Genomic DNA, 15,182 nt, shown 5'->3' with positions numbered 1-15,182 from the left:
AAATTATTTCTTCAAATTCAAATATATAATTTTTAAATGAACGTATTGTTTCACTGGTTTTATTTGATTTTCAGCTATCTTATATGAATAACATGGTTTAAAAAGATTTTGCATTGATTTATTTCAATTTTAAAACGAACCCAATGTTTGCAGGGCAGTTTTCTTTAGACGAAGACGTCATCGAAGAGGAGTTTCCTCCTCCTCCATCAGAAAAAGCAAGGAGGAGAAAGACTTCGCATACAACACTGGAGTTGTGCTGGTGCTACTCCCTGCTGTTGATCTATGCATCGCCAGTAGCCGTAATAAAACGGGGAAAACCCGTATTTCTTCCTTTGAGGTATGTCTTTTCCTTGTTTTTTCCACCCATTGGGCTTCATTTCCACAAAGGAAAAGAGCTAAAAAAAAATGACCAAATCAGAGCCAAAATGGCTCCACACGGTTTCTAGCTGCTCGATCGTATTCATCGCAGAGATAAAAACTGTCCAAATTGGACTGGTTCACGTTGTTCTTTTCCAGTAGCGAACGGAAAACAAGTAACTAAAATGTTATTTAACCCGTACATGATCAAAATAGAGCTATGTGGTTTATACTATTCGCGTTTTTTACTTGGACATGTTCTGTTGGTTGCTTTACTGACAGGGAGACGCTAGCAACACCCAATGTACTCGTAGTCACTGAAAAATATTAGATATATTAGCAAGATAATATACCATTATACTCGTTTAAGAGTGTTACTTGCTTGTAACTCAATGTGTATATAGTGGATCCCTTTATAATTGTGTATTCCCTAATGCACTGATTTATTAGAGTGAACGAACAGAAAAATATGTTGTTTTAGTGCCGTCTTGTGGTGGCTTCTTGCCATGACAGTAAGGTGGAAATTTAGCCCTGTGTAAAGAAATGGAGAATAATTAGTGCCACTGTTGGAATTTAAATCCCGCATTAATGCCCTATTGATACAGAGATTGATCATTTTTGGTGCAACATCATCATGATTTTGTAATGCAATATATAAACAAATTGCTTATTTTCATTAGTTGAGCATGAGTATGGAGGATTATGACTACCTGTTCAAAATCGTTCTGATTGGGAACGCCGGAGTCGGGAAGACATGCCTCGTACGCCGCTTCACTCAGGTAGGTGTTGATTTGGAAAAAAAAAGAAATGAGAAATATACAGTTTATTTTACACCTTCCCCCTGTAACTGTATTTTTCAGGGCCTTTTCCCACCCGGACAGGGAGCGACGATCGGGGTGGATTTCATGATTAAGACTGTGGAGATCAAGGGGCAGAAAGTGAAGCTGCAGATATGGGACACAGCAGGCCAGGAGAGGTTCCGCTCCATCACTCAGAGTTATTACCGCAGTGCCAACGCCCTCATTCTCACCTACGACATTACCTGCGAGGATTCCTTCCGGTGCCTTCCCGAGTGGCTGCGGGAGATCGAGCAGTACGCCAACAACCAGGTGGTCACCGTTTTAGTCGGTGAGTGGATCGACCGAAGCTCCTTTATGAGAAAGTTAGCTATTATAACTTTTTTTTTTGTGTGATTTTCACATTTTAATGAAAAAAATAAAATGATTAATAGCGGAAAAATAGTGAATCTGCGATAAGCGAAGACGCGATGATCAAGGGATTACTGTATACAATAATGTATTTATTTTTTTATCAATAAATCTGACAAATGGGATTGAAAAAACGAACTGAAGACGATTATGTCATTAACACGTTGCCAGTTTTCAATTGAACTCTATTGCAAAAAGCAACTAAATAATCAGAATGTACAAGTAAACTGTCAAAAGAAACACAAATATATATTTTCTAATCAACAAATTAGCAAGCTATCAGATCAGTACTCAAGTCCAAAAAATATGTGATCAGGAACACTCTTCCCACAATATTGCAGTATTTACATTACCATTAACAGCCATTTTTTCCGGCTGCCTCAGGTAACAAGATCGACCTAGCCGAGAAACGCGAGGTTGCGCGTCAACGGGCTGAAGACTTCGCCGAATCCCACGGCATGCTGTATTTGGAGACCTCCGCCAAGGAATCGGACAACGTGGAGAAGCTCTTCCTGGACTTGGCCTGCGAACTTATCCGTGAGGCCAAGCACAACAAGCTGGACAACAACGACGCGGCGCCCGCGCCTGGCGAGGGCAAGAACATCAGTTACTTGAGCTGCTGCAGCCTCAACTAAAAGGAGGCGCCTTTTCTCCCACCGCACAGGGCTCCGTTCCCCCCAACCCGTTGCGCCCCAAGTCTCAGTATTCACCAGCAGTGTTGCTAAAGCGCCACCGGCTAGTGTTTTGTCGCCGTGTACAGTAGAGAATGTTTTTTTTTCTGAAAAAAAAAGTTGCACACATCTTCTTGCTCCGTAAGAATTTATTCCAGAATTAAACTCTGACTAAGACATGGAATAAATGCATTAAAAATAAAATTAAAAAAGGCTTTTCGTACGTCCTCGCTCCTCGATAAACTGTGAAGTATTTTTGCCTCCTACTTGCTGCTACAGTACGGTTTTGCTAATGTGAAACAGCATTTTATTCCATTCATATTTTTTGTCGTATTAGCATTAGGAAGGTTTTAACCTACTAATAACAAACGATTTGGAAAAAAATCCCTGCTGAATGCAACATTTATTGTTTTTCGCTGATTTTAAATCAGTTTTTCTCTTTCACGTCAATTTTTTTAACTCATTAAAATAGCAGACAATTAATTAAGTATTGTCTGGCCAAGATTTATTGTGATTGGTTTACATTGAAGTGAGTTTGCAGTTGTTTGATTGTTTTTAATTTTTCAAGAAATGTACTATTCAAAACTACTCAAAAAAATCTGATCTGAGTTTTTAGTTTGAAAAAAAATGTCTCGAATCAACTATCAAAATAGAAACTCTGGTTAATATGTTAAATATCACCAATTTGGGTTCATGTGTCAATCTAAAATAAGTCGATAGTGATTATCAGACTTGTTTTTAACCAAAAAATGTGATGTTAAACCACAAATGTCCATGTAAAAAATGGATTTTTTTCCTGACATGGCAACATTACGCGCATTTTTATCTTTTGCCTCTGTAGTGGCGGACTGTAACATGGCCTCCTGTCTTGTAGTTTGTGTCCAGTTGTTTCCTTTGCTTGCCAGCGTGTTTTTTTGTTTTTGTTTTGTGCCATAACAAAAATTTAGTGCTCATGTAAACATCCAGACTGTAACGTACTGTACTGCACACACACGCCGTATAACTGCACATGTTTTTTTTTTACTGTAAACATTTTTGATGTTGTAAAGACTTAGCACTTTCCTTTTTTTGTTTTTTGTTTTTACTTAATATTTGTATTTCATTTTGCTGTTACTTATTGTTAATCCATTGGATGTGTGGTTAAAGCTGTAAGAAAACACTACGGCAAGGTTTATGTGTATGAAATATACTCTCAAGTGCTCTGTATGATATTAAATAATCTGACTAAATGCAGCTTTTATTCCTCTTAAGTGTGCTCTGTGGGATATAAAAGTTAAACCCAAAATAGCTTCATTTGAATATACAATTTAAAAATATACAAAATAGTTATTTTGATTTGTTGCATCAAATTAAAACTTCATTTACATTATTTATTTATTCATATTTAACGTGTTACGAGGCACGAATTGAAAATAGTACAATTAAATAAGGTGACTTCAAGTTTTCTGCACATTGGACTCCAACTCCCATGAGTCTCTGCGGCTATAACCCTTTCGCCATCGGCTATGCTGGAAGCTAGCTAAATTTAGCGCAGCTAGCAAAACTCAGAGAGGAAATTAAACTTGTTGTTTATGCTTAATACGTGATCCCGTGACAATTATTGTTCCTTAAATCTGGGTTTTTTTGCTTGATGAGAGCAGATTTGCTTCCTTTTTCCTCTTATTGATGAGGATCATCCGGTCTGCTCGCCCCAAATGTGCTGACGACAGGACTCTTGACAGCACAGCATCAAGATGACATTTCAAGCCAAGAAGACACTTTTGGACAGAATTGCATTTTTTTGCATTTTGTCATTGTTGTTTGTATGTTCAGACGCTTTAAAAACTCAACGATTCACCAGACACGGGGGATCGTTTACATCTAACAAGATCTCCGTCAGCTATGAAACTTTTTACTTTGAGCAGAAGGTGAGTAAAACATCTCTGATTTTGGAATATACGTCTAATTATTAATTGTGATTTCAATATTTGATTGTTTTCATGTTTTTTTCCGAACAAAAATAACCATAAAATATGCTGGGGTAAACTAGATGCTACAACTCGTGGCAGTTTGTTAAATTATGATCATAACATATCATAACAGTTGCCAGATTGCACTCAAATTGGGCTCCCTTTTGTTGTTTGTTGATACAGTAAACATCCTTAATAATATTTATCATTAGCCTAGGTCACAGAGTGTGTTATAGTAGTAAAAGAGGGAAGCTGATCATAAAAATATTTATAATATAACAGACGTTTTAACCATTATGCCACATAAAATGAATTGGACGTATTTTGCCGTCAATGGCAACCCAAAAGTTATGTGAGGTAACAAGTTTCATAAAACACATTAATACATTTTGAATGATTATTTTTTATTTCACTTGGCCTATTATTATTATTATTTTTTAAAGAAAATGTATATACTTTGTCAAATGTTTTCTTTTGCTTGTGTGGGTTTTCTGCAGGTAATGAAGCTCAATTGTATAAAGTAAAGCTCATTCTGATTTTATTTCGGGTTTGTTTTTAGACATGACGACTGCACACTTCCTCATTATGCTGAATATTGGCGATGTTGCACAAAAGCTGCGCCTGCAGACAATAAAATATTTCCTCTTACTACTTCCCGTAGTAAAAAAACACAATTAGTGTGTGGGTGTTCTGTCTTGATACCAAATTTCCGTTGGGAGGATTCGTGATCTTCTTGTAGTGTCCGTTAACCCCTTGCTGTCTAAATTTACTCCAGTCCAATCCTTTTCGGACCCAGTGGTTGTTCCTGCATTGTCCACGTGAGGGCATCACTTCTTCTTCTTTGAGGGCCAGTTAGTGCCAGTTCTACTAGTCCAAATTGTTGGAACTTCTATCACAGCAAAGAACAGACAATTAGTAAATTTTAATGATATAACTACATATTTATTAATAGTGAATTGATTACATACTTCGAAATTTGGTTAAATGGAGCCCCTGACTGCAGTTTGAGGGACAAAATTGGGTTATGAAAGTTGTTTGTTTATACAAAGATTGTGCTTTGTCGCCACCTTGTGGCATATGTGGAAAATGACACGTTTATTTGTGTTGGTTGGGTTTATTGTACGATTGTTGCAAAAATTAGGAAGATTTTTGTCAATCTTTTATTATCATTCAATCTTTTTCATTTATAAACACGAGAATTATGGTAATACAGAGCTATAATTTTAAAATGGTTATAATTTGAAGATATTCATTTAGTTTTTAATGAAAGAAAAGGAAAATCGTAAAATCCTGGCAAATATGAAGTAAAAAAAGTGACATTTAAAAGCAAACAAAGTCACATTTAAATGCATTCTTCACGCAATTCACTGAATATAACCCCACTGAGCATGCAGCTGCCCAAATGTGTTTCTTTTGGAGTCGGGTAAAGGGGTTGGGGGGGCACCCTGAGGGTCCGCACACTCTGCCAAAGCGAGACTGAATAGACGCTTTGAATCTTTCTACTGTCATTCCTGACTAAACCTAGTGCCCTCTTTTGTCTTCATGTGGGGACCGAAAGTGGACTTGGGTACAAAATCACCAAATGTGTGTGTTTATAAATGATTTTTATTTTTTCCAGATTGATCATTTCGGCTTTCTAGAGGATGGCACTTACAAGCAGCGCTACCTTGTGGCGGACAAGTATTGGCACTCCCCTGGGGGTCCTATTTTGTTTTACACGGGCAATGAAGGAGACATCACTTGGTTCTGTAACAATACCGTAAGTGATAGAGTGTACATTGTCGTCAATGGCGGTTAAAGCACAATCACATGATTGGTTCTTTTGGTTCAGGGCTTCATGTGGGACGTGGCTGGAGAGCTGGGCGCCATGTTGGTTTTTGCAGAACATCGTTATTACGGAGAATCCATGCCATTTGGAGCCGACTCTTTTAGTGTGAGAAGACAAAATGTCCCGAAAATGATTTAGTTTGGATTTCTTCCATTTTTGGTCAATTCTAGAAGTACTTTTTGTGTTCAGTTCTTATGTGAGAGAAGGTTCAATTTTCTTTTCGCAGGACAGCAAACATCTGAACTACCTTACAGCAGAGCAAGCCTTAGCGGATTTCGCCGTCCTGATCCAGAACTTGAAACACAGCCGAACTGGAGCTCAGCAAAGCCCGGTTATCGCTATGGGAGGGTCATATGGCGGGATGCTAGCTGCGTGGTTTAGGATGAAGTACCCCAACATGGTTGTTGGGTAAGGTCGGCAGCATGAACAATTGCTTTAACAGTCATGTCAAAATGTTTTTTTTTTTAGTGCTCTGGCAGCGTCGGCGCCAATCTGGCAGTTTACCGAAATGGTACCGTGCGGCGACTTCTACAAGGTGGTCACACGAGACTTTGCCATAAGTGGACGGAACTGTGACGCAAATATTCGAGCGTCTTGGAAGTCCATCAGTAACCTCTCTGCTACTGGTAAGGCACTAGCAAAATACTGTATTTTCACAACTATAAGGCGCACTTAAAAGTCTTACATTTTCGGAGAGTCATGATGAAATCCCAACTATTAGCTGCCCTCTACCAAAATAATTAGACAGGGCTGTTGTATTCTGATAGCTTCGGGTCTGGCATGGCTGTCAGAAGAGTTTGGCTTGTGTACGCCGCTGAAAAACGACAAGGACGTGGCTGTCTTCAAGGGCTGGCTCCAGGAGACGTGGGTTAACTTAGCCATGGTGGACTACCCCTACCAAGCCGATTTCCTGCAGCCACTCCCTCGCTGGCCAATCCAGGTATTGACACCAAAAACTATCTTGTCAATTCATACTGCAGTCTCTCTGTTTTTACCATTTTTCTACACTAAAAGTGTACACTGTGTAGTGTATTGCACGGATTGAAATAAAAAGTGTAGATGGTTTATTGTTTAACATACTAAGCGATGCGTATAGGGTCGTGAAATGTATTGTAAGGATGTTGTGCTGTTTTTCACACAGTGTGACTATTGTTGCTTCTGTGAGTGTGTACATGTTGGTCCAAATGCCTACTGGTTGTTTAGCAGACTTGCTCAATAACGGCCCGTAAACGCTTTCTCCCATAAAACGCCTGATTTGCATGTGAAATTCTCGGGGATTTACGACGGCCGTGTCGGAGGGGGATGTTGGGGGGGTCGGCTTTGGCGTCCTAAAACGCTGGGAATGCAAAAAAACAAAAAAACGACAATAACTGGCAAAACAAAAATAATTGATTAACCATATTTCAGTGCATTTGCATTTTTTGGGGTTTCTAGCAGGGGTTTGCAAACTTTTTTTGGGCCCGCAGGCCAATGCATGGACACCCCTGTCTTAAAGAAACTTGAGTTTGTGTATTTACAGTCAAAGTTGAACCAAATTTTATATTTGGAACATCGCTTTTTTGGTCACTTTTGTTACATTTGCCCATTTGACCCTCCCCTTTCCAACCATGAGTGTTGATACTGAGGCTTTTGTACGCCGACTCGGCGGTGGTCGATGGATGAGGACGGCCGAAGACACGTCCAAGCCGAGATTTACGTGGTGGAAAAAAATAAAGAACCCCTAAAAGGAGTAGTGGAAAGAGGGGGGTAGCATCTTTTCCTTACTTTTCAGCCAGGATTAGCTTTATACATTCATCTCTGCCAACACCTCTAAGCCCTCCAATGGCCCTTCTCACACTGGCTCACATAATCACATTAGCTTTGTCATTAAAAAAGAAGGAAAAAAAGAAGGTTCTCAGCCTAAAGCGCTTAAAGACGTCGCATACATTAGAGCAAGGGGATTCAAACTTGGGTTGTTTCGTGGGCTGAATTGTCAACTTGATTTCATGTGGGCCGGACCATTTTTCAATATGATATTTATATACATATAAAAAAACGGATTAAAAGAACTGGATCAAAAGCCCTAAATATTCCATTTTTTTATAGATCTAAAACAATTTGGTTGTGTTTGTTGGTGTTTTCCAGGCAGTGTGCAAGTATCTGACGTCAGATTGGTCAGCGTCTGACCGGCAAATCCTTCACGGTGTCTCACAAGCGGTCAATCTCTACTACAACTACACCGGAAGTTCCTCCTGCCTCAACACCTCTGAGACGGCTACCGGCAACTTGGGAATGATGGGCTGGGACTACCAGGTAATGGGTGTCCGTTATTATTTTTCCACCAAAAGAAAGGTCAGCAAAATAGGTAACAAATTGTAATATTATGGCATGTAAATGTAATGTCTTATGAGGAAACAAAAAGAGATACAGTAATTCCTCAATTATAGCGTCTTTACTTATCGCAAATTCACTACTTTGCATTTTTTCTGCTAGTAATTAGTTTAAAAAAACAAATATATTTATATATTTTTAAAGTTCATAATTGTGAAAATCCTTGCTGAAACTTGCACTGAGAAAAAAAATGTAGTTATAATAGGGGTGACCCTATTTAGTGATTTTTCGATTATCTGGTCTACATTAACCGCGATATTTGAGGGATTACTGTAGACAACAATAAGTGTTTCTGAAGTGAACAGAATCGAACCGTAGTTCCATTTCAATAGCCTTATGACCCAAGCTCCGCACTTTCTCCAGGCCTGCACCGAGATGGTGATGCCCATGTGCACCGACGGCGTACGGGACATGTTCGAACCCGCCGAGTGGAATTTCCAAGCCTTTTCGGACGAGTGCCACGCCATGTTCGGCGTCAGGCCGCGAGCCGATTGGGCCGGCGTGGTTTTCGGTGGAAAAGACATCTCCTCACACAGCAACATCATCTTCAGGTAAGAGAAAATCTTTTGTTTTCTGGCGCCGATATTTCCTCACAGATTCATTCCCATCTATCGCAGCAATGGCGGCCTTGACCCGTGGTCTTCGGGAGGCGTAACACACAACTTATCGGACTCTCTGGTCGCTGTCCTGATTCCAGAGGGCGCTCACCACCTGGACTTACGCTCCGCCAACGATATGGACCCACCTTCTGTACGTGAGGCCCGTGCTGTTGAGCTAAGCTATTTTAAAAAATGGATCAAACAAGCCCAGAAAATGCAATCAAATGCGGTCTAAAGTCTTCCAAAATGATATTTAGTGCTGTTTTCTTTGGTTAAAATCTTTATTTTATTTGATTTTTTTAATACACAATTCGGAATAAAGTGGGGCGGGAACATCGGGCTGGAAATTTAATAAAAGTTCACAGTCGGAGGAAGGCAATAACGGGATTGGCAGGAGGTTATTAGCATGTGACCCCGGCCTGCGGGCGACAATTCACTTCACCTGCTGCCTGGTTGTTTCCCCCCGCTAGCAATATTATTAACAGTGCTCCCTGGGGGTAAGGAGTGTAATGGAAGGTTAAGAGAGGCCAGGAGGGAGTTCACTCTTCAATCTGTGCAGGAGAAAGTCACAAAATTGGACAGGAATTCCTATCATTGTTGAATGGGACTATTATCATGATCAAATTAAGTGACTTTTACCCTAAAGTGGGGGTGTTGAGCTAGATATATTCTATTTTTGATGGTTTTCTTTCAATGTAATGACATTTTTTTATCAAAAGGGAGGAAAGTAAATGTTTTTTTGTCTTTTGTGCTTTAATTAAAAAAGGGAAAATGGTAAATGCTCTCTTTATTTACTAATGGAGTAAAAGCATCCTCGGTTTTATTTATTCTCATTTTTAGATTAAAAAATAGAGATAAATAGATATATTTGGATGAATCATAAAAATTAAATATTCATGCTTTTTATTTAAATACTTCGCTTATTAATGGAAAACATTATTACACTTTTTATCATTATCTGTGATTATTATTTCAAAAAAGGAAAGACAGAAAATTGAAGTATTTAATTTTTATTTATCTAAAAAAATAGGACATTATTTCAACTTTTAAAAGTATTTATTGTGATTATAAAATAACGGAAAATGAATTGAAATTGTTCATTTTCAAGGCCACAAAAGATAAGTATTCTCTATCTACAACTATAATCTTCATTTGAATTTTAGCAATGAACCAAATCCACACGCACATTTTACTTTGGCGGTCCACACTAAGGCCCCCTACCCTCCACTTTGACACCATTGACCTACACCGCCACGACGCGTTCGGGTAACAGGGTTGAGCGCTGGTATGTCCCACAACAAAAAGAAGCTGTACTTGTCACCAGCAACTTTTCCCGATGGCAAGATTTACCGATGGAGTCCCCCCCTCCATACCCTCCACACCCAAAGGCCCTCCTTAAAAAGTTTTCTCAGGACTGGCGGGGGCGCTTTATTCCACCGCCGTCCGACAGCGACCATCAATCAAAGGCGTTATTTAGTATTCACCGGAGGCCAAACGCCAAAGTGCGTGGCGCTCAGCGGGCGGACCACACACGCAAACACACTATATGGGATGAGATTAAGACTCGGGGGTGTCACATTTAAAGGAGAGAGGGAGGGTCGGCTGGAGACAGGGAATTTTCTTCACCGGACCAATAGAAAACTAAGGTGAGATTTGGATTCACCACCCCAAAATTACACTTTTTTTGACCAGTGTCATAAGAAATTTAAAAATTAAAAGAACTTAATGATGGCAAAGACATTTTTTTCATGCATTTCTATTGGTCATTCATAAAAATTGCATCAAATAGGACATTTTATATACATTTTTTATGATTTTGAATGCATTAGTGAATGTTTTTGGACATTATGCACTAGTTTTCTATTTATTTTTAAAATAATTTCATAGATCAATCTTTTTTTTGAACCAAATGATTGCAAGGACTATTATTTTCATAAGTATCTATTGGCCCTTCTTACAAATAAAGGAGAAGCTGTAAAATTGCATAAAATAAGACATTTTATTTGAAATTGTGATGATTTTGAATGCAGTAGTGAATATTTTTGGAAATTATTCACTACTTTTTCAGTTTTTTAAATTAAATATGTAATACAAATTCAAATAAAGGCCCATTTTGCTCATGTCCTCACTCCATTACAACTAATGATCTAAATTTGATGTCTCAAGTCCTATTTTTCCCATTTATAGCATCCCATAGAACACCAAAAAGTCAAATGCTATATTCCTATTGTGTGTATTGATTTGAACCTTTTCATGCATGAATTATTTATTTGCTTACTCTGTGAAAACGGATGGCGCTCAGACATTCAATTCTATTTGAGTGCCTTGAAAAAAAAATGAAGGATGCTGGATTAGAAGTAAACAATGTTAACCTCCCTCTAAGAATTCCTTTTAAAATCCCAAAAGCGACACGACCCTCCTCACGCCCTTTCTGCTTTTCCGCAACAATGGCAGCTTGTTTCCGGGATGTGTGCATGCGTGCGTCATGCTCCGCCAATGTCAAAGACCCTCCAGCGCTGCCCCCCTCCCCCGAAGCTCCTACAGCAAAAAAAAAAAGGTTGTGAAGATGGCAGGGGGTTGGTTGGTTGTTTTTGGGGGGGTTGACCCCTGTGGCCGCTTTGTCATAATCCCATCAAATAGATTTAAATAAGTGGAAAGAGACAAGAACACCGTTTTATTCATTGCAAATGGCTTAAATGTCCACTAGTGACAGCCTAATTTTAGTTTTTTTTTTAAAGCCATGTCATTGGATATCTATTATCGTGAATTGAGTGATTTTTTTGTCTAATTTGACCCACAAAAATGATCCAAAACAGTCGCATTGATTTTTTTATTCCAGTTTTCATTTGAGATACAAGTTGCATACTTAGGATATTTTTTTTATTAAGCTACAACAACTATTCAAAAAAATACAGCGCAATTCAGACTCCCACTGCTAGGGGGCGACAACAAACTTCCCATTTTGTAACTACATCTAAGTATATTTCATTTTTTGTTAGCTAAAGCGCTAATCGTATAGTTTGCTGTTGTATCGAACAAATATTACTGTAATATTTGTACAATATCAATATTAAAACACAATTCTGGCGCCATCTGGTGGCACAGTCATTTTACCCGAGCTTTGTTTGATTAGCAAAGCTGCCAAAAACCCTCAGAATCACTTCACTTCCTTAAAAGTAGATGACAAAAAAATAAAAACAAAGCTACACTTCCCTTTTCTGTAGAAATAAAGAAATCAAATCAGATTTTGGTGCAAAAAACATCCGTTTTTAGCCGAGATCTAATGAGATCGGCACTTTCCTCATTTTTTTTGGGCGCCATTAACATGAGAAAGATTTTTTCCAAGTGTCACCCAAAGTAGCTCACCTCAATTTGCACTACTCCCAAGAGGAACCCGATGAATTATTCAACAAGGAACTGACACAAAATAGTTAAAGTGCATCTTTAGAGCAAACCAAAAAAAAAAAAAAAATGGCGCTGCTGGCACACAACCCGGCGTCCCCCTTTTCAACGGCTGGCAAGGCAACTTCCTGTAAAGACGCCCCCATCAATGCTTCATATGCGACATTTCTGTAAAAGTCAGTGTGACTTCTCTTCTGTCCTGCGTTCTTTCCGTTCTTTCTTTTTTTAATTTAACAGCTTCGGCAGCTTTTCCAGTTAAATGGAGTGTTCCATTATTGGAGAGGCATTTTAGCGAGGGGCTGTGAGGTGCAATTTAATGAATCTCTGGCACAAAGCTTCCTTTCACCAGGCTCGCCGAAGAATGGGGGCTATTTAGACCCTGTAGGGCTTTATGTCAAAGGCGGCCCCATAATAGCTGTCAGGCTGGGGCAAAAATTCCCACTGGCCCTGGGAAGGCACCAGAAATCAACTTTATGTCAAACAGAGATTAAGACGCGAGCGGACTTTGCCGGAAAAGTCGGGCGTGCATTTTCCCATCAACCGAGACTGTTACCGGATGAACGGGATGAAAAAATGGCGGAAGGAAGTTGTTCAGGTGGTGAAAAAAGCTGGATTTGCTTTTTGCTTGAGATGTGGCCTTTTTTCGGGCTCTTTTTGAACATATAAACTGTATTAGTAACTCAAAAAACTGATGACTTAATCAATGGTACGGCTTATATGCATAAGAATTAGCACAAAAACACCATAACGCAAGAAAAAACTATATTTTGATGTCTATTAATGCAATTCAAGAACGAAAACGTATCTTGCAGAAAATGTGCAAAAAACTCAGTTACCATTGCTCGCTCAGGGCGCTGCAGGATGACAAACTAGACCGCTATGGACACACTTCCTGGTAGTATTGCTCACCTGACGTCCTTTTTGAATTTGTCTATATGCAGGTAATACCTTTTAAGAATGTGCAATCCGGCAATCAATTTATACACTAACACAGAAATACTATGTGTGATGATTTTCTTAAGATTTTCCCTTCAAAGTAATACATTTGTACTCACTGTAAGATACATGAATTTGGAGGTGACGGTACGAGACGTCTAATGGGACGTGGCACTGAAAAATGAGCCAGTTTAAATGAATTTGAGCTGTATCATTGTCAATTGCAGGCAATGAGTTCATTTTATGTTACTTCCTTGTCATTTTAGGGATGCAGATCACTTTTTGGGAGAATTTCTCGGTCTACAAACCACCAATTTCCCTTTTGAAGTTCTCGTGGGTTTTCCACACAAACCTAAACGACCGGGGAGTGTCCAAGTCCAGTTATTGTCCTTGTCTCAGCGTGGAATCACCAACCAAATCCCTCCGAGGAGAGCCTCAAAGAGTTAAGCCCCTCTCTCTTTGAGGGGGGAAACCCCCTCTCCCTTCTTGTGACATCACGGGGTCCAGCCCCCCGAAAGATCCCCCAGCTCCACTCGTCGGCTCGTCACTCGGAGGCGGACGACGTGGATTAACATCTGAGGCAGCGGCCCGGATCGCTGGCGGGCGAGGAATGGCCGCCATCATGAACCCGCCGCCGCCGTTCATGAATTTCTGCTTTCTGGGCTCTACAGTGGACGGGGGTCTCCCGGGGGAGTCGGAGGAGGACTGCAAGGAGACTACCAGGGAACTACTGAGCTTCATGGACTCAGCCTCCAGCAACATCAAGCTGGCTTTGGACAAACCGGTCAAGTCCAAGAGGAAGGTCAACCATCGCAAGTATCTACAGAAGCAAATCAAACGCTGTAGCGGGATGGTCGAGACGCCAGACGGCGAGGCCAAGGGTCCCGGATCCCCCACTTCGTCTGGCAAACCCGTCCCCAAGCGGGAAGGCGTCCAGGCTAGCCTACAAAACCGTAGCTTGGCCGCCCTCTTCAACCCGGCCAAGGAAATTCGTGGCGAGAAAGCCAAGAAGCCGCCACTCCGCCATCGCAACCTGCCACCCTCCTTCTTCACCGAGCCGGCCCACGACGCCAGAGTCGACCCCGCCGGCGGATTGTCGCTTCGTGATCTGGAGCGAGCCAACCCGGAGGCTGGCGACTTTTTCGACCTGTTAGGACCGGAAGACGTGGGCCGGGTAGCCGAGCGGGAACTCTACCGAAGCGTGGGCGACCAAGAACAGGCCGCCACCGCCGCGGCCTCCTCCTACGATGCCCATCACCTCCTTCCGTACCCAGACTCGTGGACGAGCTGCTCACCGCCCCTCTCCAGGAAACTCCCCACTCCTCACCAAGCGGCGCTCTACTGCCACCCGGAGGCCGGCGTTCCCGAAGGTGGCGAGGAGAACGCCCTCTGCTCCTTGGCCTTCTCCAACTTTTTCACAGACTGCTCACTTCCTCAGGTCAACTATGACTTTAATGGCGACTACAACAGGACTCATTACTCATCTCTATGAGAAAAGCCTTGTGTCAGGTGGGCGGGGCTCCATTTTTTGTTAAAAGCTGAATTTAAGTCAGAAAGGGCACTAACCTCTCTAATGCAGTAGTTGGAATATATATTTTAGGCCTGAATATACGCCAGTCCTCCCAATTGAAACAAATTATATCCCTGTCAGACCTCCCATTGCAAAGGGATTGGACATGTCAATGAATCGAGCCGCCTAAGTCAGACTACGTTTTCATTTTCCTCAAATTGAGATGAAAATATGTGCTGGAATATTACATTCATTCATAAATCAAGATCCTAGATGCTGTACCCAAATGAAATAAAGCTGGTCTTTATTGCCATGAAAATTGTGCTTGATTCTGTTTCAGCTGATGAAAAAC

The 15,182-nt window shown here is 40.6% G+C and overlaps 3 protein-coding genes across 3 annotated transcripts; all 3 read left to right on the top strand.

Moving 5' to 3' along the window:
* The first annotated feature begins 168 nt into the window (after positions 1-168).
* Positions 169-3,469, top strand: rab30 (RAB30, member RAS oncogene family). The gene is made up of 4 exons (XM_077722818.1): positions 169-337; positions 1,038-1,136; positions 1,218-1,485; positions 1,950-3,469. Exons 2-4 carry the CDS (start codon positions 1,044-1,046, stop codon positions 2,198-2,200), a joined length of 612 nt encoding a protein of 203 aa, XP_077578944.1. The 5' UTR covers positions 169-337; positions 1,038-1,043; the 3' UTR covers positions 2,201-3,469.
* Positions 3,470-3,724: 255 nt separating this feature from the next.
* prcp (prolylcarboxypeptidase (angiotensinase C)) lies at positions 3,725-9,761 on the top strand. Its single transcript, XM_077722590.1, has 9 exons — positions 3,725-4,143; positions 5,804-5,944; positions 6,017-6,118; positions 6,240-6,421; positions 6,482-6,639; positions 6,781-6,953; positions 8,138-8,305; positions 8,747-8,934; positions 9,001-9,761. Exons 1-9 carry the CDS (start codon positions 3,970-3,972, stop codon positions 9,215-9,217), a joined length of 1,503 nt encoding a protein of 500 aa, XP_077578716.1. The 5' UTR covers positions 3,725-3,969; the 3' UTR covers positions 9,218-9,761.
* A 3,904-nt stretch (positions 9,762-13,665) lies between these two features.
* Positions 13,666-15,149, top strand: fam181b (family with sequence similarity 181 member B). Its single transcript, XM_077722701.1, has one exon. It carries the CDS (start codon positions 13,931-13,933, stop codon positions 14,810-14,812), a length of 882 nt encoding a protein of 293 aa, XP_077578827.1. The 5' UTR covers positions 13,666-13,930; the 3' UTR covers positions 14,813-15,149.
* Positions 15,150-15,182: the final 33 nt, after the last annotated feature.

This window comes from Stigmatopora nigra, chromosome 8 (assembly GCF_051989575.1).
Source record: "Stigmatopora nigra isolate UIUO_SnigA chromosome 8, RoL_Snig_1.1, whole genome shotgun sequence".
In the NCBI taxonomy this organism is placed as follows: Eukaryota; Metazoa; Chordata; class Actinopteri; order Syngnathiformes; family Syngnathidae; genus Stigmatopora; species Stigmatopora nigra.
The sequence above is the reverse complement of the archived record's forward strand: the minus strand, read 5'-3'. Positions and strand labels throughout refer to the sequence as shown.